The sequence below is a fragment of the Lactuca sativa genome, chromosome 1 (assembly GCF_002870075.4).
Source record: "Lactuca sativa cultivar Salinas chromosome 1, Lsat_Salinas_v11, whole genome shotgun sequence".
Taxonomy (NCBI): domain Eukaryota; kingdom Viridiplantae; phylum Streptophyta; class Magnoliopsida; order Asterales; family Asteraceae; genus Lactuca; species Lactuca sativa.
In genome coordinates this window covers 31,454,462-31,476,785 of record NC_056623.2, presented here as the reverse complement: position 1 = coordinate 31,476,785, position 22,324 = coordinate 31,454,462, and the positions used below count along the sequence as shown (strand labels likewise).

Here is a 22,324-nt window from a genome sequence, read left to right as displayed (position 1 = left end):
TTGTGAAACTATTCCACACTCCTTGAGATAATCGTGGAACTCAATACTAAGGTACTCTCCTCCTTGATTGGATCGAAGCATCTTGATTTTCCTGCCCAATTGATTCTCCACTTCATTCTTGAACTCTTTGAACTTTTCAAAAGTTTCTGACTTTTGCTTGATTAAGTAGATATACCCATATCTACTATAGTCATCGGTAAAAGTCACATAGAAGCGGTTCCCATCCTTCGTGGTTGATCTAAACGATCCACATACATCGGTATGTATTAGGTCCAATATACCCTCACCCCTTTCACACGTACTTGTGAAGGGTGACTTAGTCATCTTTCCAAGTAAACAAGACTCGCATGTGTCATCTTCCCTAAAGTCTAATGACTCCAACACTCCATCCTTTTGGAGTTGGGCTATGCGCTTCTTATTGACATGTCCAAGACGACAATGCCACAAGGATGATCTATCCATACTATTGGAAGAATCCATGCATAAAACATCATTTCCTTAGTTATCTACAATCATAACAGTTTCACAAATTCCATTACATGGTATAGATTCAAAATAAAATACACCATTTAGATAAGCCAAAATAGAACCATTCTCATTGTTAAAAGAAAATCTAAAACCTTGTCTAAACAAACCATGAAATGAAATGATGTTTCTAGACATTTCTGGCGAATAGCAACAATTGTTCAAATCTAAAGATAAACCATTCCTAAGCACTAAAGAATACACTCCAATCTTGGTCACAGGCGACGGTCTTCTGTTCCCCATGATTAGATTTATTCTTCCATGCTCCACGTCTCTATTTCTTCTTAGTCCCTGCACATTAGAACAAATGTGGTAACCACAACCGGTATCAAGAACCCAAGAAATAGCATGAGATGAATCGTTAGATTTAATTGTGTATATACCTGCGAAAGACAGCTTGATCTTTCCTTCCTTGATGGCTTGCAAGTACTCTGGGCAACTTCTTTTCCAATGTCCTATATTGTGGCAGTGGTGGCACTCTGCCTCCTTTGGGTTAGGGCAGGGTTTAGTAGGATCAACTTTGGTCCCACTAGAAGAGGCACCATCTCGGGAATTAACCTTGCGATGGTTCTTAGATGAAGCCTTCCTTTTCTTTCCCCTTCCTTGTCTAAAACAGGAGCAGCGGGTGGATTGGAAGTTGGTGCAACAGACTTGTCCTTGAAGTTGCTCTCAGCGACCCTCAACAGACCTTGGAGCTTGCTTAGGGTGACCTTTTCTTTGTTCATATGGTAGGTCATCCTAAATTGATTGTAACTTGGAGGCAAAGAGTGAAGCACCATGTCGATCGCCAAGTCTTCCCCAAAGTCAACATTCAACTTGCGAAGACGGTCGACATACCTTTGCATTTTTTGCGGGTGCACGGTAAGAGACTCTCCATGACCCATTTTAGCGGAAATCATGTTAGTGAAAATCTCATAACGCTCTTGTCTCGCGTTTTGGTGGTATCTCTCCAACAAGTCTTGGTGCATCTCGTACGGGTACATGTCCTCATAGGACTTTTGGAATTCGGAGTTCATAGTGGCTATCATGATGCAATGTACCTTCGTTGCATCACGCTCGTGAGTTTCAAAAGCGGTCATTTCAGCCGGAGTAGCGATTTCAGGGTTGATTTTCTCGAGCTTCTCATCGAGGACATACTCCTTGTCCTCATAGCGAGCAATAGTGCGAATGTATCTTATCCATTCGCTAAAGTTCGTCCCATCGAAAGTGACCTTTTGACAAAGGCTCATCAATGTGAATGAACTAGCAGCAACGTTGTTTGCGTTCGACATCTACAAATAGAAAGGACAAAGATAGATTAGAATATGAATCCCTAATTATCACCCAATAAGAAAATTAGGGCTAGGATCCAACAACAATATTTACATATTAGAAAAGGGATGTCGTAATCTAACATGCAAACAATTTGAAGGTAAGTGAATGACGATTCACTAATTCTCCACCACAAAACATAACTTTAAGTTCTAAATGTATTGAGAATTCCTAGGTTTAGATGAGATTCATTGAAACTTTTCAATGGCATGTTTAAATCTCGATATGCCCCTCTTGTTTGTGATTAGGATACCGAGGATCACAAAGCGGGTGTGAATTACCATGCAATTTTACATGGTGCCTTCATTGTAACGATCACCTATTCGATGTGCCGGTAAACCACACACGCTCCATCGAACTATGATAAACAATGAATCACCCTTTGCCACCTTTGCTTAGAACCAATTAGTGTGCCGGTAAACCACACACGCTCCACTACTTCTTAGCAAGGTGCAAAGTGTAATTTCATGGGATTGCATCAATTCACTTTTCCTAAAGTAACTAGGATTGGGAAATTTTGAAAAACATGTAGTTACTTTGTATTTCATATTATACTTTTAATGAGAGGATGAGGTTGCCCTATCCTACCCGTTCGGCTAACGACCCTCCACCGATCAAGCAAGCGGTGGGTGTGAGTGTACACCCATTAAGCGTCATTTTATAGGCAGCAACCTTATAGCCACCTTATAGACCGGCTTCGTGAATGAGGCCTACTAACGGTAAGACTAGCATTTTAATTATACATATATATATATATATATATATATATATTAATCTTGTAATATTATATTAGTATAGGGTTGGATTTTAAACTTGTAAAATTCTAGGGTTTGAAATTTAAATTGTCTAAATTAAACTTTTAATCACAAAACATAAATTTCAAAACTTAAGGGCAAGTTTTAAACATTTAAAACATGGAGGATCAAATAGCAAATAATCTTAATTAACAATTAATTCCATAATTATCCATATTTGATTTATTTAATGATTTCTTGCAAAATAATTTACCAATTTAATCAAAATAATTAATTAATTATCACATAAGGAAATTAAATATTTTATTAATGGATAAATATCTTTAATTAGATGAAGATTATAGTCAGATATATCAAAAAATCGGATTTGGGTTGATCTAATATGATAAAGGCAAGTTTCCATAAGATAAATATCAAAAAAATCCCGATTTTGGCCCTTCCTGACGCTCGGACTCGCCGAGTCAGGCCAACTCGCCGAGTCCACCATGGGACTCGTCGAGTTCATGACTTAGAATCACAAAATTCGAATTTTGCAAGCAAGAAACAAACAATCATGCATCAATTAATAGAAACCAATCTAGGCTCTGATACCACTGATGGGTTTTGGCCATATGAACATTCCTATGTGCACATACAAACCCTAATGCTTGGATCTAGGTTTCTCTAATTAAACATGCATTGGATCCAAGACTTCTAATGACTAATGGAGTATAAGAACAATACAAAATCATAGTTAGAAGTATACCTTGAAACACTTGTTTGATCTTCTAGTTCTTGGAGCTTTAGAGTCACAAATGTCACTCCTCTAATGACTTACAAACACCAACTAGCAAGAGGATGATTTGAGAGAGAGGAGAGGGAATAGAAATCGGCCAGGGTTTCTTTGCTTTAGCAGAGGTGCCGATTTCCCTTGCCCCAAGGGTCTATTTATACTTGTAAGGCTCCTAGGGTTTCACCCTTAAACCCTAGTTGGATAATCTTTACTCAAAGCAATCCAAATCCTTTCCAAGATAAGCCCTTGGACGATTTGTGGCTTATCCCAAGCCCTAGAAATCGTCCAACCCTATCCAAGAAGGATTTACAGCCCAAAGTGTAACTATCAAACAATTGACAGTTTATACCCTCTTATTTAATTAATCTCTTTAAGTCACCAAATTAATTCTAATTAATTTATGACTTGTATTAATCAAATAACAATATTATTATTCCTTATATTATTCTCATAATATATTAATAATATTTATTCTCTCATAATAAATCATCCTGTCAAGTTGCTATGATGAAGGCAACCCAAAAGGACCATGCACAATCGGGTCAAATACTTGCCTAATATAGTTGCAGCCTTAGACGCTATTCCAACAATATCTTCCCTTAAAAAACTGCGACTATATAGGGTTTAGCAATATAAACAACAATAATATCGTGATTACCTTTGGATGGCTCGTTTTATGGGACACAATTACCTTAGACGGGGTAGTAATGAGAAAGAGCTATGATGGTCATCATCACCATCTTCATCCGACACTGACATGCGAGATGACAAACATTAATATACTAACCACAAGAACTGTTGATGCAATTTGCAGTATCACCTAAATCTCTAGTACCTCTGATTCGGTATTGAGAGAGAGAGAGAGAGAGAGAGAGAGAGAGAGAGAGAGAGAGAGAGAGAGAGAGAGAGAGAGAGAGAGAGAGAGAGAGAGAGAGAGAGAGAGAGAGAGGGCAGCCAATATTAATTGGTTTGATTAGGAGAGCAAGAGAGAAGAATAGGCGAAAAATGGTTATGCCATAGGCGACAGTATAAGGGAGATGATGACATTTAATTTCAAAATTGAAATTGACGATTTCAATATAGAATTTTTGGGAAGATTGAATATAATAAGTAATCAAGTCTTTGCAGACGTAAATATTAACATTAAAATAGAAGATCTGTTACAGAAATCATATGAGCTGGAGATGTAATCGAGACTATTATAAGAATAAGGGGCAAAAAAGGAATTTAACATTTGCTGAAAATCAAAGATTGAAATGACACGTGGCAGAGAGGATTCGTTTATTAGAGAAGTAGAAGTAGAAGTAGAAATGTATCATTGTTAATAAATTTTAATCTATCATTTTGGTGTTAGTCACATTGTTGTTAAAAGAAAAACTCGAATTTAAAACCAAAAAACCGAAAAATACCTATGGAAAGACCGTGAGATAAGTGCGAAAAAGGTCGATACTAGTTCTAGAAAAGCCAAACAAAGAAAACCAGACTGTTTCTACTCTTATTCCGATCCCTAAAAACAGAATGAGCGCCGATGTGGACTTCTATTGGGCTTTAAATTTTTTCAAAATAATAAATAAACCCAATAGAAATGACCACCAACTAGATCCCAAATAAACTAGCGGATTTTATTAGATGCACTCATGGGCCGACTAGGGTTCCAAAAGAACAACCATATAAAACCTTTCTACGTTGAGAAAGAAGCAAGAGAGCAGCAGACGCCGGCATCCTTGTCGACGGGGGAAACCGCTAAAGGATCTTGGCAATATGGTCTGTTATTTGCCTGAATTTAGTTTTCAGATTAACGAATCGTAATAATCTTATAATTCAAGTGAACTGATTTTGTTAATATTTGGATTTATCTGTGTAGACTTTCAAACGAAGGAATGGCGGACGCAACAAGCATGGTCGTGGCCATGTCAAGTTCATTCGCTGCTCTAACTGCGGCAAGTGTTGCCCTAAGGTCTCTTCTCGCTCTTTGCCTTGCTTATAATATTCAATTAATTTGAACACATGACGATTGTTCTAATTGCAACGACATTGATCTCTATGTATGCATTTGTAGTCTAGTGATCATATGATATAGTTTCTGCAGTTTTTCGAATATAATGTTACGATTGGATCCCAATAATTTGTAGGATCCCCTTATTATCTCTTTGTTAGCTAAAGCATCTGAAGCCCATTAGATCATAGATTTCTATCAGACCGGTTAAGAACTATTTGTACTTAAAAACGTGAGTATCCTTTGATGGAACTGCAACTGGTTTGAGCGATCTGCTGAAATGTTTACATAGTCGATTAGGTTTCCATTTTTTGAAGCAATGAGTGATAAAATACCTGCAATAGAAGTTTGTTTATGGTTTATTCAAATCCATAATTAAGAATTGTAATTGTGATTAACAGGACAAGGCTATCAAGAGATTCCTTGTGAGGAACATAGTTGAGCAAGCTGCTGTGAGAGATGTTCAAGAAGCTTGTGCATTTGAACGTAAGAACTTTTGACATTGACTTTTTAAAATGTTATAGATAATTAGATATTATCAAACGATGTGACTACAATTTTGTTATTTTGTTGTTATAGAGTATACACTTCCCAAGTTATACGTGAAGATGCAGTACTGTGTTTCATGTGCAATTCACTCGAAAGTCGTTAGGGTCCGATCCCGTGTTGATAGGAGGAACCGTGAGCCTCCAAAGCGATTCAGTCGCCCAAGGGTATATATGTCATATCAATAATAATAATCTTGTTTTATTATCTCAAATGTTTTATGATTATTCAATATCATATAATCACCTCCAAAATGACTTATTAGTTTTTACCCTTTTTGTTTTGTTTCAGGATGATCTTCCTAAGGCAGGTCAGGCACCACGCCCAGGTGGAGGTGCAGGTGGTCCTCCTCCTGTTCGTACTTAGGTTGGATGAATTTAGCCTCTGGTTCCAATTTGTTTTTGAATTTTTATTCTGTTATGCTTTTTATACGCTTTCTAGGTTTTGGCCTTCTTTTTTTAATTGATAATGAGTATTAAACTTGAATGCTATGAACTGATTTTGTTTGTTTGATTTGTTCTCGTTATGATGCTGGAATGTTATGGGGGTAACTAGTCATTACAGCTTATGTATGGAAAGTGCGTTGATGTGGTATTGAGTTGAAGTATGTAATAATGTTATCATCTAATACAACAAATTAACAGTGGAATTATATGCAATTAAAATAAAAATGTGCTTGAAAAAACATAAATTCACTCGCAAACTTAAGAGTTGCTTTTGAGATTATAATAAATGAGATGGAAAAGATGTAACTTATCATATTTCTGAAACCCTTTGAACTATAAAACTAGTATTTTTTTTTGGATTTTATGTATTTGAAACCCTTTTTTTTAACTTTCTCAAACCATATTCATTTGAAACTCTATTTTTTAACTAATGCAACTCAAAAGTTTTTATAAAAATCCGGTTGAACCAGTTAAATTAAACCAATTTAATAAGTAAAAATCACATGGAAAATATCATTTTCCATAATAAACTTTATAGATCTTTTCATGTTTATTTAGATTTCTTTAAATAAAAGCATATGAAAAATGTAATGTATTTTTTTTGTTGTGTTTATATTTATCTAAAACTGTATTTTGTTTCCATATATTTTTTAAATTTTTTTTATTATGTTTGTTGACTGATGTAAAACATATGATTATGTGTTATTTTAATGTATTTGGACCGATCGACAGCTTATTTTTATGTGTATTTTTTATATTTGTAGTTGTTCGATTTCAAATTCTTGATTTATACACATATGTATATCCTTCCTAATAAATGAAAATAGTTTTGCCACATGTCACTCTCTCATTAACTTTGACACATGTCATTTTTTGGTATTTTTGAATAAATGTTTTTTCCATGTGTCATTTTCTCATTGTTTATCTTTTTTTAATTAACACATCATATTTACACCTCAATTAATAATTGTTTTATTTAAAACTAACCATTAAATTATAATATTACAACTCATATACTATTAAATATGTTTCATTTTGAATTCAAATTTTAAATTTTAAATTTTAAATTTCAAATTTCAAATTTAAATAAATTTTTGTTTAAACCTTCATATTTAATTTTTTTTGTTTTATTCAACCCGTATAACATACGGGTCACACAACTAGTATGTATAAGAAAATAAGAAAAAAAAATAATGAATTTATAGAAATCGGTTGATCCGGCAGTCGAACTGGTTAAACCGATTGAACCGAAAACCGATCATCATTACCGATTCAACTGAAAAACTGATTTTTAAAACATTGTTTTTAATAAGAACATTTCTAAAAGAAGAGAGATTGGCCTTGGGGTGAAATAAGAGGTGCACCCGAGAACCAGACCGAATATCACTAAGTAAATACTATGAACTGATTGGTTTTTGAAGATCCACAAAACAGAAGGATCTTAAGAAACAAAAGTAACTTCATTTTCCATTGTGAAAAAATATTTATGCTATGAAACTACTTTTCAAAAATATCTACAATAAAAACTTTATTTTTTTTCGTAGTTTTTGAACAATTTAACATGGTAATTTGGTATTGAGAAACTTATTTGGCATTAATGCCAAAGTGCAATTTGCCATTATGAAATTGCAATTTAGTTTCATTGAATTTTTATTGTTATATCTTTTTGTGGAGACTACAAAAAATTAAGTTTGTAACAAATAATCGTTTGAAACAACAATGAATTAAAACTCATTTTATGATATGCAATAAATACATTAATAAAAAGTTTTAGATCAATAAAAAACCAATTACTTTAATTATGTTTGAAGCGAGTTGATTTGATTATAGGGGCCACGCAAATTGTCCTTGTGTTACAGAATCTGGATTGTTCATTGGTTTCCTTTTTTGTAGTTGCTCCTTCATTTTACAATATTTATTGAAAGCTATTTTCTCGTAAAAAATTGGTTACGATGTTCTTTCAAAAAACACCTCAATTTTCATAAGAACGTCATCGATGGTGACTGAATAAAGGTTAGTCATACAATATTGTATTTCAAAAAACACGTCAACTTTAGTAGATGCGACTTTGCGTAAGCTTCGTTTAAGCTGTTAGTTGAGTGATAAGATACAACCATACTAACAATGATTCTTCAATAAACTACCCTTAACACAAATAACTTAAATAAAAGGCAAATGTAACTTTTAAAATGGTGTCTTTTTTAAGTAACAGAGAAAACAAGCTCGACGCACTGATTGCAAAATTGAATTACATGTGCAATAGGACGGACAAATTGAATGCATGAACAATTGGTTCGTTTGATACAATAAATGATTGATATGCTAACAGTTATTATACATTTTAATAAAGTTAAAAGATATAATTTTATTTTAATAAAGTTAAAAGATATAATTTTCAAGTTTAAAATGTTTAATTTTCTTTCTACTTCTTTTCAACTTGGAAATACCAATCATAAATTTTTTTCTTTCTTTTCTCTCATTACTTTACTACAACTCGGGAATGTGTTAAAGTAATCTTAAATCCACATTTGTTCCTAACAGGACTTCAACACTCAATCTTAAAAAAAGGATGACAATATCGGATAGCACTTGGCCAAATACAAATATTTTAGTTTTTAGATGACTTTTTGATGATTAGATCCACTCTTTAAGTTTATTTTGTTCATTTCATTGATTATAGAAAATATAACTTAAAAGACCCTACTCATTTTAATACATTAACATTGGATGGTTTGCTCTTTCTAATTTTTCTGTGGAATATGTATATTGTATTTAAATAATATTAGAAGGAAAAAACATTCCCCATAAAATTAAAAAACACCCAGATATATGCTAAAAGTCAAACCCATCTTCATGTATTTTCTAAGGTTTAGCTATTTCATATTTGTTTTTTTATTTCTTATGATTAAGCTTCTACTTTAATGCAAGGAATAATATATTCTCTCGTTATTTTTGTATTATATTAACTTATTTTTATTTTTCCTATTATAATATATATTTTCAATTTTTATTCTAACATCATATTTCATTATACATAAAAAAGTTATTGTAACATTAGAACTATTAAAAAACCAATTTAATTATAACATTGAATTTTACAAATGTGTTTGTAATTAGTAATACAATAATGTAGATGTTATAAAATATAATACGAAAATAAGAAAAAACTAATTAAAATACCATAATAAAATCATTCATGTCACGACTTCTGAAGAAAAAAAAAACCCATAACTATGATCAAATATACTCTCATATTAAGCGCCTAAATTCATGAATTCTTTTATAAAGAAATTGACATGAGATTTTGAAAAAATAATTTCGTGATAAAATATCAAAGGTAAACAAATAAGCATGAAATCACAATGATACCATAACAAATTAGATCTAAAGAGGGCAAAACGGTCTACCAGACCGAGTCCTGTGACTTGGTATTGTGAAACGCCTCAGCCTCCCTTCTTCCTCGCTCAAATACCCTTCGCACAGAAACACCTTCGAAAACTCATCTTCCACCACCCTATTAACGTCGTGCACAAAAACATCCGTCTCCCCCTCCTCCCTGTTCCGCGCCATTAACCCCGCCGTGTATATCGCCTTCATCCTCCCCGGAGCTTCATCGTGGTACCCAGTCGGAGCATCCACCATTATCAAATCCCATTCCACTTCATACACCTCCTCCGGCAAGTTCCCTTTCATTGCCAGCTCACACCCAGAGACCCTCGGATCTCCGACCACGTTACACTCCTCCCTCTTCCCTATCTCCATCAGCTCCGCTGCACGCGCCACCTTCGTGTCGTACACGACGTGGTACGACTCCAAAGTCGGGAATTTTGACTGGATTTGCTGGATCCATGACTTGTCTTCTTCTAGGAACACCGTCCGGCCGCCGTGGTTGAGCGTGGCCCACATTGGACTGTCGAAACCGAGTCCGAAAACCAAGAAATTACAAGGGGATTTCTTCAATAGAACCCTGAGGCTGACGGAGATTTCTTTGTAGGTTTGTTGTGGGGTTATGTTTGAAGTGACGTAGTGAACGAGTGTCTCGGCAGTGGCCGGAGAAAGCTTGTTGCATGTTTGAGAGGCCGATAATTGGTGTTGCAGAGGAGGGCAAGATGTTGGGTTGGTGGTGGTGGGTAGGTTTGAATCAGAGGTAACAGATGGAGCTTGAAAGGATGTTGGTAAAGATGATGACCGGAGTAATATTACCAAAACAAAAACCAGGAGGAAGAAGACGACGAGTAGGATCGGCTTGAAGGCAATAGGGTACTTGCTTCCTTTGTTTCTCATTTTTCTTTAGAGTTTAGAGCGAGAGAGAGAGAGAGAGAGAGAGAGAGAGAGAGAGAGAGAGAGAGAGAGACAGATAGATATATACACAGTTACACTTACACACACATACACACATATATATATATATATATATATATATATATATATATATATATATATATATATATATATATATATATATATATATATATATATATATATATATATATTATAGAAAAAAGTGAGAGAGGGAGAAGTGGGTGAGACGTGGTGGAAGAGTGAGATAAATTATTTGGAGTAGGAAGGAAGGGAGAAACACTGGAAAGACAAGACATTACTTTAATCTTCGAGAATATATGGACACAGATGCGTAAATTATACATAAATTATGAGTACTATCGGTCAATCTGGAGCTCATAAAAATGTATTCCACATCGACCCATGTCACCATGTGTTTGATTCGTATAACATTTTTGAGATAATAAAAGTCTAAAACTTAGACTAAAAGGGTTATAGTCTAACTTGTATGTTGATGAAATGAAATATGTCCTGCCCTTAAGTTATTATGCAAGATTACAAGTTGTTTCAATTCCTATGACAACCGGATCCAACAATCTGCTCCAAATTCAGTAATGAATCTACCAAGTCTAATCCTCCATATTTTCAACATCTCTCCAACAAATTTATCTTGGTAATCCAAATCAAAACCAATATTAGACCCAATATGACACCAACTTCCATCAAATGAGATTATGCTAGGAAATTCATTGGTTATAACACCACATAATAATCTAGTTAGCTAAAAGCTCAAGAATAGCAACAAACTTATGCAAAGATGTAGTTTGATTTAAAACAACATCTTAAGTAGTTATCACAATCAAGTTAAATAGTCAATTTAGATACCAAATAGATCCAACTCTCCATGATTTTGATGATCCAACTCTCCATGGTTTTGATAGCTTCTGTATGTAATATCAAGGTTTATTAGAGAGGCGATATTACAAAGCGAATGACACAAGAAATATATAGACTAAGCTTTGAACTAAACCAGGAAGGAGCTTAATTGCCTAGAAGGTTGCTATAGTTTTCATATAAACGCGAACACCCCCACTCCCCTCTTAAACTCAAGGAGGCTGATGAAAGTCCAAATTGAGTTTGGACAAAAGTAAATTAATATGACTGGGTAGGAGAGCTTTGGTGAAGATATTAGTTGTTTGATTAGTAGTGGAAATCGAAAATAGAAAGACAATATTACCAAGAACATGTTGACAAACTCAATTTCAATGTATTTTGTGTGTTCATGAAAGACATAATTACGAGCTATATGAATGACACTTTGGTTGTCACACAAAAGAGTCAGAGACAATGTTTGAACAAGACCAATAGGGTTTCTGTAAATTTTACCTTTTCCGTCCACATCTACTCAATCCTTGCTCGTGCCCGGAACTCTTTTCTTTATTTTGTCAATTAATCATTCTTATTTATGCGTTGTTATCATCAAGAATGATCACTCTACCCAAAACGCAAAACTAAATCAATGCTAAACACCTTTCATGCTTCTAATCCCTAATCTGATATCAAAGGAGATTAGATGACAACAAATAAAACCCAACGATATTATACCCCCACCCTCCGCGTTTTGCAAAAAATTATTGGTAGTGTTGTAAGTCAACGAGAGCATGTTATCAATAAATTCTCAAATTAAGAACTGTTTCAACTAATATGACGAGTAGGTGACATATCAATTGAAAATTGATATTACAAATAGTATTATTTTATAACTTTCAGAATAGAGTGGGGAAAAACAAGTTACATCCACTCAAAATATTACACTTGTCATAAAAGTAAGTACTTTCCAAATAAGATTCAAAATAATGTTTGTAATATCAATCCAAAAGTGATATTGCAAACATAATTTTGAATCCGAAGTAGGTACGTACTATCTAAAAATAATATTTGTAAGATTAGAGGGAGTAAAATGTAGTTTGAGCCTATATGGCATGTGAAACCGTGTGAACAATGCCCTCCAATGATGTTTGGGGAGTGTGGTTTGGTTTGTGCGGCCACTAAAGGGAGCGCTCCTCCTTCTCTCTTTTTTCTTTTTCCTCTTTTAAATGTATATCAATATACATCACTCTTTGTGTGTTGTATTGGAGTGTAGCAAAATGAGAGAGTTTGACGCCACTCTGTCAGGCTAATATTAAAAAACTAAAACTTTTATGGTTTGTCCACTTTGAAATTGAAAGTATATGTACTTGACATCGTTGGTACATTTAGTCCCACATACCAACACATCATGTGACAAGTAATTTCTCAATGGTTTTATTTACCAAAACCTCTGGCCCAACAATATCGGAGACATTGATAGAGAGTATCGTACTAGAAACCGACTAAATACGAAAAATATGCATGGGGCAATGTTTATAGTATTTTCAAGAAGTCGTTGATTTGTCTACAACAAATAGTTTCAACAATTATTTTTAGTTTTTGTTACTAATAAACTCGATTTTCCACTATTGTATTTGGAAAGATTGCAGAAAAACCACAAATGTTTTTCAGCTTTCATCCATAGATGAAATGTTAAAAAAATAAAATACATATTTTGTAACCACTAAAAAAAATTGTCGTTCAAAGTGCAAGAAAACATGAAATTTTGTGTTTTTCTTCTTATCTTTTTACAAATATTAATTCTTTTATAATAAATAGAGAAATTAAATATCCTTCTACTTTTCTTCTTACCTATTGAAATATTTTTTTCCTACCTATTTAAGATGATAGCAAATATACAAATTTAACACCCAATCAAATTTAAATTAAATTAAATCTGTTAAATAATAATTACAATTATTGAAATTGCCCGCTTTGTCTTTATCATTTTCTACATATCATTTTTTCGGTCCATATTTTATTTACAAATGGTTTAAATATATAAAACATGGTTCTGAAAGTAAATGTAAAAACAAAGAATAATAAATCAAATTTGATCAGAAATTGGCTAAATCAATTGGGTTGTTTGTTGTATTCAAAGAATCAACTACCTATTCAATTCTCGACATGTGATTTTAGCACAATACACAAACTTATCTAATCGCTGATGTGATTAGTACTATTTTTTTGATTGCGAAGAGTTTGGATAGTTCGGTGTTTAGAAGGGTTGGTGAATACCCTTTGAGTAAAGTTCAATTTTCAATTTCTTATTAAGCATCAGTTAATAATTGGAGAAATTTTTCAAAATAGATAAAAACACTAATAACTTTTAAAAAAATTTAGCAATTTTCGTAAGATAGCCATCAGAATCGCGGTTGTTAATGTGAAAGGATCGGGCACTAAATCCAAAAACTTGACTTTTACATCTCCTTTTGTGTGGTATTAATTGCGACTTATTTCATACTGAAACAAATGAAAGACGTGATTCCAAAAAGCTTCAACATGAATTTGTGGGAGACAAGTGGAAAATCCCCATCTACAATGATAATCCAAGTATCAATGATAATCTATACACGCTCCATTAATCAACGATAATTTACGAACTACCCATTGTCATTCTTCATTAGTCCCATATTAGTGTGCCGGTTAACCACACATGCTCACTAACGACCAATAAGGTGCAATGTGCAATTTAATGGGTTAATATTAGATTCACATTTTCCTAAAGTAATTAAGATTGAGTATTTATAAAACATTTAGTTACTTTGTATTTTATTATACTTTTAATGAGATTTAATGTCTCATCAAACCCGTTCGACTAACGACCCTCCACTAGTCAAGGGTACGGTGGGTAAGAGTAGATATCCAATGACGGTCATTTTACATGCTGCTTCCTTAAACACCTCTTATAAATCAGCTTCGTGAATGAGACCTATTATCTGTAAGACTGACTCTTCTTATATATATATATATATATATATAATCTTTTAATCTTATATAGTATAAGGGTGTATTTTATACATTCAAAATACTAAGTGGTTTAATCTTTTAATAAATTAAACTTTTAATTTAATTAAATTAAAGCCTATCTATGGATTTATTAATTGTCTTTTAATTAAACACTTAATTAATTTATTAATAAAATCCATGAGGATGTATTTTTAAACTATTAAAAATATTAGGGTTTTCCTATTTAAATTTCCAAAAAATTAAAACTTTTAATTTCAAATTCAAACTATATAACCAAAATGTGTAATTTGAAACTTTTCAAAATCCAGGTTAAATCTTTGAATCAAAATAATCTTATATTTATTCAAAGTTAACCAAATCCTTCAATTTTGATAAGGATGTCACATTATCAATCAGAAAAAACGATTTTAGGCAATAAAAACGAGTTATGATAATTATCCAAATCAAAATCTGATTAGAAAATCGAAAAATCAGGGATCTAACAAGCCAACTCGTCGAGTCCGGGCAGTGCACTCGTCGAGTAGGGCCAACTCGTCAAGTTCTGGGCACTTCACTCGTCGAGTAGGGCCAACTCGTCGAGTTCATCTGTCAGACAACAAAAAACAATTTTTTCCAGCTTTGAACAATTCACTCTTGCATCAATTCAATTGAAAAACATCTTAGGCTCTGATACCACTGATGGGTTTTGATCATAACTACAATCCTATGTGATCATGCAACCCTATTTACTTTAGATCTAAGTTTTTCTCTTTTAAACATGCAAATACGAACACCAACGCAATAACCTTATAGACTAGCATATACAATTCGAAATTCATATGTAAACTAAGGTTAGATGATTACCTCACTTGTTATATTGTAATAACAAGAACAATCCTTCAAGTCTTTAACTCTTGAAAGGTTAGTGCCCCAAGTGTTGCATATCTAATGGAGTCACAAACACTCGGTGCAAAGGATGAGTTGGAGAGATGAGGAAATCAGCCCCTCCAGGGTTTCATAAGCATAGTGCCGAAATTTCGTAGTGTTGAAGGGTTTATATAGGTTGTGGACTGCTAGGTTTCCAGGAGGAAACCCTAATTCCTGCTTAAGGCTTAAGCAGCCCATGGACTCCTCCATAAGAGGCTTTGGATGAAATTTATAGGGCCTCCCTATAGGATTTCATCAACTCCTAATTAAGGAGTCCATCTGCCCGGTTTTACAACTATCAATGATTTGCAAAACATTCCATCCATTATTAATGAGTTCCTTTAATCCCAAAATTAATATCAAATTATTTTTTGATTAATCACCAATTAATAATATGATTTCCAAATAATATATTAATCTTATAATATATTTAAAAATCATTCTAAGTACCAATTTATTATTCATATAGTAAATCCTACTCTCTCTCCACTAGTCATCCTATCAAGTTACATGAGTGAAGGCAACCCAAAAGGACCATGCTCATAATCAAATCAAGTACATACCAATTATAGTTATGGGCTTGGACACCTAATCCAACACAAAGTTCCAATGCTTGTCAATTCTGGTCCATATTCTTCAAGAGTGTCTTTATTGGCTGCAAAATACAATTTAATATAATAATTATCATATATCTTTGCAATTAACCAAATTATTACTTAAAATGTATGAAAATATTGCCTAAAATGTGTATAAATATGGCAATATCAGTATCCTCCAATGGAACCACTACGACATCATCCTTTAAACATTTTCGCAACTAAGAGACGTAGAACGTGCTATGGATCAGACTAAGCTTCTCGGAAAGATCCAAGCGATAATCAACCCATCCCACCTGGACCAAAACCTTGAAATGACCGATGTACCTGGGGCCCAACTTGCCTCTCTTCCTGAATCGGATGACACCTTTCAAAGGTGACATATTCACGAGAACCATATTCCTAATCTGGAACTCTAGATCTGATCGACGCCTGTCGGCATAGCTCTTCTGCCGACTCTGAGCTATCTGTGTAAATAGTACAACGAACCCCATAGAGGTAATGTCGCCAAATATTGAAGGCGAAAACCACTACCCCTAGCTCTATATCATGCGTTGGATATTTGCCTCATGAGGCTTCAACTGCCTCGAAACGTAAGCAATCATGCGACCCCTCTACATCAGAACTGCACCCAAACATGTGATCGACACATCACAATAAACCATAACATCCTCAACACCCTCCGGCAGGGTCAAAATCAGCGCATCACACAATCTCTGTCTCAGGGTATTAAAAGTTGCTTGCTGCTCAGGGCCCCAGCGAAAAGTGACAGTCTTCTTTGTCATCCTAGTCAGAGGAACCACTATATTGGAGAAATATTGAATGAACCTACGGTAGTAGCCTGCCAACCCAAGGAAACTCCGAATCTCAGATGGAGACATCGGAACCTCCCACCTCGTCATGGCCTCGACCTTGGCCGGATTGACCAAAATATCGTTTTGGTTGACAAGGTGCCTTAAAATTGTACCTTGCGTAACCAAAACTTCACATAAATTATATCCATCATCAGAGTCTCCAATACCTCCATCAAGTATTCCTCATGCAGCTCCTGGGTCTTGGAATAGACCAGGATGTCATCAATGAATACAATCATAGACTGATCCAGCATCGACATGTATATGAGGTTCATGAGGTTCATGAACATGATTGGAGCATTGGTGAGGCCAAATGGCATCACCACAAACTTGTGATGACCATAACGAGTCCGGAAGGACATCTTCTGCACATCCTCCTCTCTGAATCTCATTTGATGATAACCTGGATGTAGATCAATCATGGAAAACCAAGATACACCATGAAGTTGGTCAAACAAATCATCAATCCTGGGGAGTGGATAACGGTTCTTTATTGTTAGCTTATTCAGCTCCCGGTAATCAATACACATATGATGAGACCCATCATTCTTGTTCACAAACAAGATTGGTTCTCCTCATGGAGAACTGCTCGGTCAAATGAACCCTTGTCTAACAGCTCCTGCTGCTATGTAGACAACTCCTGCATCTCTAGAGGATCTAGCCGATATGGTGCTTTAGCAATCAGATCCGCACCTGTAACATACACGTTTTGAAATCGTGTTTTAAGTAAATAATATTATGTGATATTGAGTATTGAGTTCTAACAGATAGTTTTTACTAGAAATAAGGTAAAACTATGTTTAGAATCACTCGGAAAATATTGGAAGTCTTATGAGATTCCAATTAAAAGTTAAAATATCGAAATTTAACGAAAATATAAAATTTGAAATAAGTAAAATTTTATTATTGAAAGTTGTAGATAACCCCGTTAAAAACATTTAGGCGAAAACCTCATCGAAATCTGAGTTATAACGAAAAAGTTATGACCAATCGAAGATCCGCGACAAAACCGGCACGGTGTCGAATGACGTAAAAAGTGAGTTTTTGATAAAATGCTTTTTATGTTTAGTGATCTAAATTAAAGTCCTAGTATTCGTTAAACCGAGAATTTTGATAAAAAGAACGCCAAAATCTGACTTCGTATGAGTAAGTTATGACTTTTATAAGTTTCAACTTAGCAGTAGACAGCTAAAAACTTGAATTTTAGATCGAGTGATTTTTAGCCGACACAACCTAAACGATAATCGAAGGTCTCGTCAATAGTAATACAATGGTAAAAAGTCTGACGAAAACGGATGTCGGATGAAGAACTTATGATTTTTTAACAGATTTTCCTGTCCCGGTCTGTTAAAAATAATAATATTAAAAATAAAGTCAAAATTAGCCGACAAAGTCTAAACGAAAGTCGTAGAGCATAATTTTCCCTACGTGTGCATATAAAGAACGTAAAAAACGGAGCCCATATGCGAAAGTTATGGATTTTAGAAGGATTGGGTGCAATTTTCAAGAAAATTCGCATGGATTGGAGCTGGTCACGTGATCCTCGCATGCTTACCTCGTGCCCGACTCGCGTGTCGCATGCTGATTCGACCGAGGATGTGGTCCAATGATCTTCCGACGCGCATCACTGTTGACTGCCCCGTGTCCGAAGTGCTAGACTAGTCCGAAGCCGGCACGTAGCCTTCTCGCATCCGAGCCTCGCCTATGCAGACACCTGTTCCGAGCCTCGCAGACACTTGCCCTCTCCCCCTCGCTTCGGATCCGGACCTCACTACTATAAATAGTAGCTGGGAGATCTCCCGGGTAAACTTTAGAAATTTTCCCTTTTTCACCATTTTTCCACATTTTCACTACTTTGACATCCCCCAAATCCTCGGTATTATTTCCAACGCCCGAAACACGACCCGAAGTTCCTGAGAAGCCCAAAAATTTTATTTTTTTGGTTTCCAAGCCCAACCCACGCAGGGTCTGGTTTTCAAGAAAACTCCCGGTTTTCAATGAAGAAAGCTAATTATAGTAACGAAGTGCTGCCCAAATTACTATTTTAACCCCCGGTTATTTCACGGTGAGTTTAATATATAGGAACAATTGTATGTTATGTGTTATATGTGCTATGTGCTTTACCATGTTATCGTCTCATGTTATTATTTATGCTATTTTTATAGCAAGGTTATACCTCTGACCACGAAGTGTATGACATATGCATCACTTGGGTATTGGTATGTACCGTTGACCATGAAGTGTATGACATAGGCATCACTTTGGCTTCGGAAGTATGCTAAGATAAGGCTGAAAGCCTGAATATTCTAGCAAAAATGATATTCCTGAGTATTTTTTGTGCCACTTGTGCTGAAACTTATTGATTGTATATTAAGTATGGAAATTGTTATGTCTCATTTATTGATATGGAAAGCTTTTCGCATTATGCCTTTGTTGTTCCTTGTTCCTCTTTGCTTCTGCCATATATATATATATATAATATATATATATATATATATATATATATATATATATATATGGCATAACGTTATATTGTATCTATTATTGAACTCACTAAGCGTCACCGCTTACCCCTCTCAATGTTTAACTAATTTGCAGGAGATAAGCATCCAGTATACTTATATACTGATAGAAGATTTTTGAATAGTTTGAAACTATTGTATTGATAGAAGATTTTCAAATAGTTTGAAAGTATTGTATTTTGCACTCCCATATGTATAAAACTATAGAATCCTGGGAAGTTATGTAATATATATCACTTTGAAATAGGTGGTTTGTATCCAGTAGTTTGTAATCACTTCATCAATATAAAATATTGTTTTTATGAATATGCATGTAGCATGTTTCAGAGTAACAATTGTCAAATATGAAAGTGTGGGTCTTTCAATCATGGTATCAGAGCAATAGTTTGAGTGAACTAAATTCCACGGATTGGTATTTAGATTTAAACTATTGGAAGTTCAATATATGAACGGATTCATTGTAAGTATATGGATACAAACCATAGGAAATATTTAAGTAAAAGTATTAGGTAATAATAAACCCTAATGTTTTAAAATACAATGTTACTCCATATTGCAGAGCAATGGCTGAAGAGGTTAGTAGCCATACCCCTAAGGTTGGTAGAGGTCCTCAACCCGAGGAAGTGAATACTCCAGTATCTCCTCATGAGGAGCGACTCTTGGGTAAACTTACCGGTGTTATTCGACAGACTCTCGAAGAACTCAAAAAGAATGGTGATAAAGGTAAAGAGAAAGCCACTGGAGAATCTTCGAAAGGAGAGGTGAAGCGTCCCTTGTTCAAAGATTTCAAGAGTAGTGGTGCTACAGAGTTTTCCGGTGTTCTTAATCCTATTATTGTTCTTACCTGGATCCAGAACACAGAGAAAGTGTTTCGTATTTCTCATGTGGATAATGAAGACAATGTTAATTATGCTTCTGCAATGCTCATCGGAGAAGCCTTGGTCTGGTGGGAAGCCACATACGAAGCTTTCAATGGGTATGACCAGGAGAATTTATCCCGGGAGATGTTTAAAACTCGTTTGCTAGAGAAGTATTCTCCTCTAGACATGAGGAAGAGATTGGAGAAGGAATTCTTCAAGCTTAAACAGGGAGGAATGATTGTGAATGAGTATGAAACTCAGTGTAATCAAAGAGCAAGGTTTGCTACAAAGTATATTCCAACTGAAGATGAGAAGATTCAGTTATTCTTGGAGGGACTACGACACGAAATCCACGACTTCGTTGCCAATCGAGAAGTTTTGTCATTCGATAAAGCCGTTGAGTATGCTCGAAGACGCGAGCTTGGCTTAGAAATACGTGGTGCCACTTTTACTATTCCGAAGCGTCAACGTACTGAAAGAACTGTTCATGTTCCTTCTTTGCTACTAGCTCAATCCATTCGGACTGAACGTGGTAATCAAGCGCAAACTCAAAATGCCTCTCGTGGACGCGGTAGATCACAATCTTTTTCTATTCAATCGCCTTTATGTCGTGTTTGTGGAAGGAATCATCCGGGCCAATGCAAAATAGACAAGGAATCCATTGTCTGTTATGGATGTGGAGAAAAGGGTCATATAAAGACAGCTTGCCCAAGAAAGGATGTTACTTGCTATGCATGTGGTATTACTGGCCACAAGAAGCGTTTTTGCCCTACTCTTACTAGTCAGATGACGGGAAGTCAAGCTTCTGTTCAATAACCGGTGAGAACTCAAGTCCTTGTTCAACAATCAAAGGGTACTCCAACTAAAAAGGAGGAGGTGCCAAAAGCTAAGGGTCATGCATTCCAGATTACCTCAGAGGAGGCACGCGAGGACCCGAATGTTGTGACGGGTACATTTCTTGTCAACTCTAGACCTGCTCACATCTTATTTGATTCTGGTGCCTCAGATTCTTTTGTGTCTTATGAATTTGCACATTCCTTTCAAATTGCTTTCTATGTACTCGCGCAACCATTTCACGTAGATACTGCGGGAAGTATATCATTACTTGCTGATAAAGTCTATAGGGATTGTGTTATACAAATTGAAGGCTATAATTTTCTTGCTAACCTGATCCCTATCTCCTTGCCCAACTTTGATATTATTCTCGGTATGGATTGGTTATCAAAGAGCCACACAGAACTCTTGTGCTATGAAAAGATAGTACGCATTCCTATTGAAGGGGAGAATCCTATCTACGTCTACGGTGAACAAAGAACCTTAAGAATAATATCTTTCCTCAAAGCTCGTAAATTCATATCGAAAGGGTGTTTTATCTATCTGGCCTACACAGTCGATGTCTCAAAAGAGGAGAAGAAAACGGTGAATGATGTTCCCATTGCTAAAGAATATCCAGATGTTTTTCCTGAAGAATTGCCTGGACTTCCTTCGGACAGGCAAGTAGAATTCCGAATTGACCTTGTGCCTGGTGCTGCTCCGATTGCAAAGACTCCTTATCGTCTTGCGCCAGCTGAGATGAAAGAAATGAAGATCCAACTGCATGAACTACTTGACAAAGGTTTCATTCGACCGAGTACCTCTCCCTGGGGTGCTTCGGTACTATTTGTCAAGAAGAAAGATGGATCGATGCGGATGTGCATTGATTATCGTGAGCTGAATAAGGTGACTATCAAGAACAAGTACCCACTACCTCGCATCGACGCTTTGTTCGATCAACTTCAGGGTGTTAACTATTTCTCAAAGATTGATCTAAGATCTGGCTATCATCAGTTGAAATTTATCGAGCAGGATGTACCGAAGACTGCTTTTCGTACTCGATATGGGCATTATGAATTCCTTGTCATGTCGTTTGGTTTAACAAATGCTCCTACTATATTCATGGATATGATGAATCGAGTATGCCGCCCAATGCTCGATAAATTTGTCATCGTATTCATTGATGATATTCTAATCTATTCCAAGTCTGAAGCTGATCATGCCATTCATATTCGTACAGTATTAGAACTTTTTTGAAAGGA

General features: G+C 35.1%; 2 protein-coding genes across 2 annotated transcripts; one reads left to right on the top strand and one right to left on the bottom strand.

The window, feature by feature from the left end:
- The first annotated feature begins 4,983 nt into the window (after positions 1-4,983).
- On the top strand, positions 4,984-6,418 carry LOC111913488 (40S ribosomal protein S26-3). The gene is made up of 5 exons (XM_023909190.3): positions 4,984-5,127; positions 5,228-5,320; positions 5,761-5,845; positions 5,939-6,072; positions 6,197-6,418. The coding sequence occupies exons 1-5, from the start codon at positions 5,125-5,127 to the stop codon at positions 6,269-6,271; spliced, it is 390 nt and encodes a 129-aa protein (XP_023764958.1). The 5' UTR covers positions 4,984-5,124; the 3' UTR covers positions 6,272-6,418.
- Positions 6,419-9,585: 3,167 nt separating this feature from the next.
- LOC111913487 (glucuronoxylan 4-O-methyltransferase 1) lies at positions 9,586-10,726 on the bottom strand. The gene has a single exon (XM_023909189.2). It carries the CDS (start codon positions 10,633-10,635, stop codon positions 9,736-9,738), a length of 900 nt encoding a protein of 299 aa, XP_023764957.1. The 5' UTR covers positions 10,636-10,726; the 3' UTR covers positions 9,586-9,735.
- Between the last annotated feature and the right edge of the window lie 11,598 nt (positions 10,727-22,324).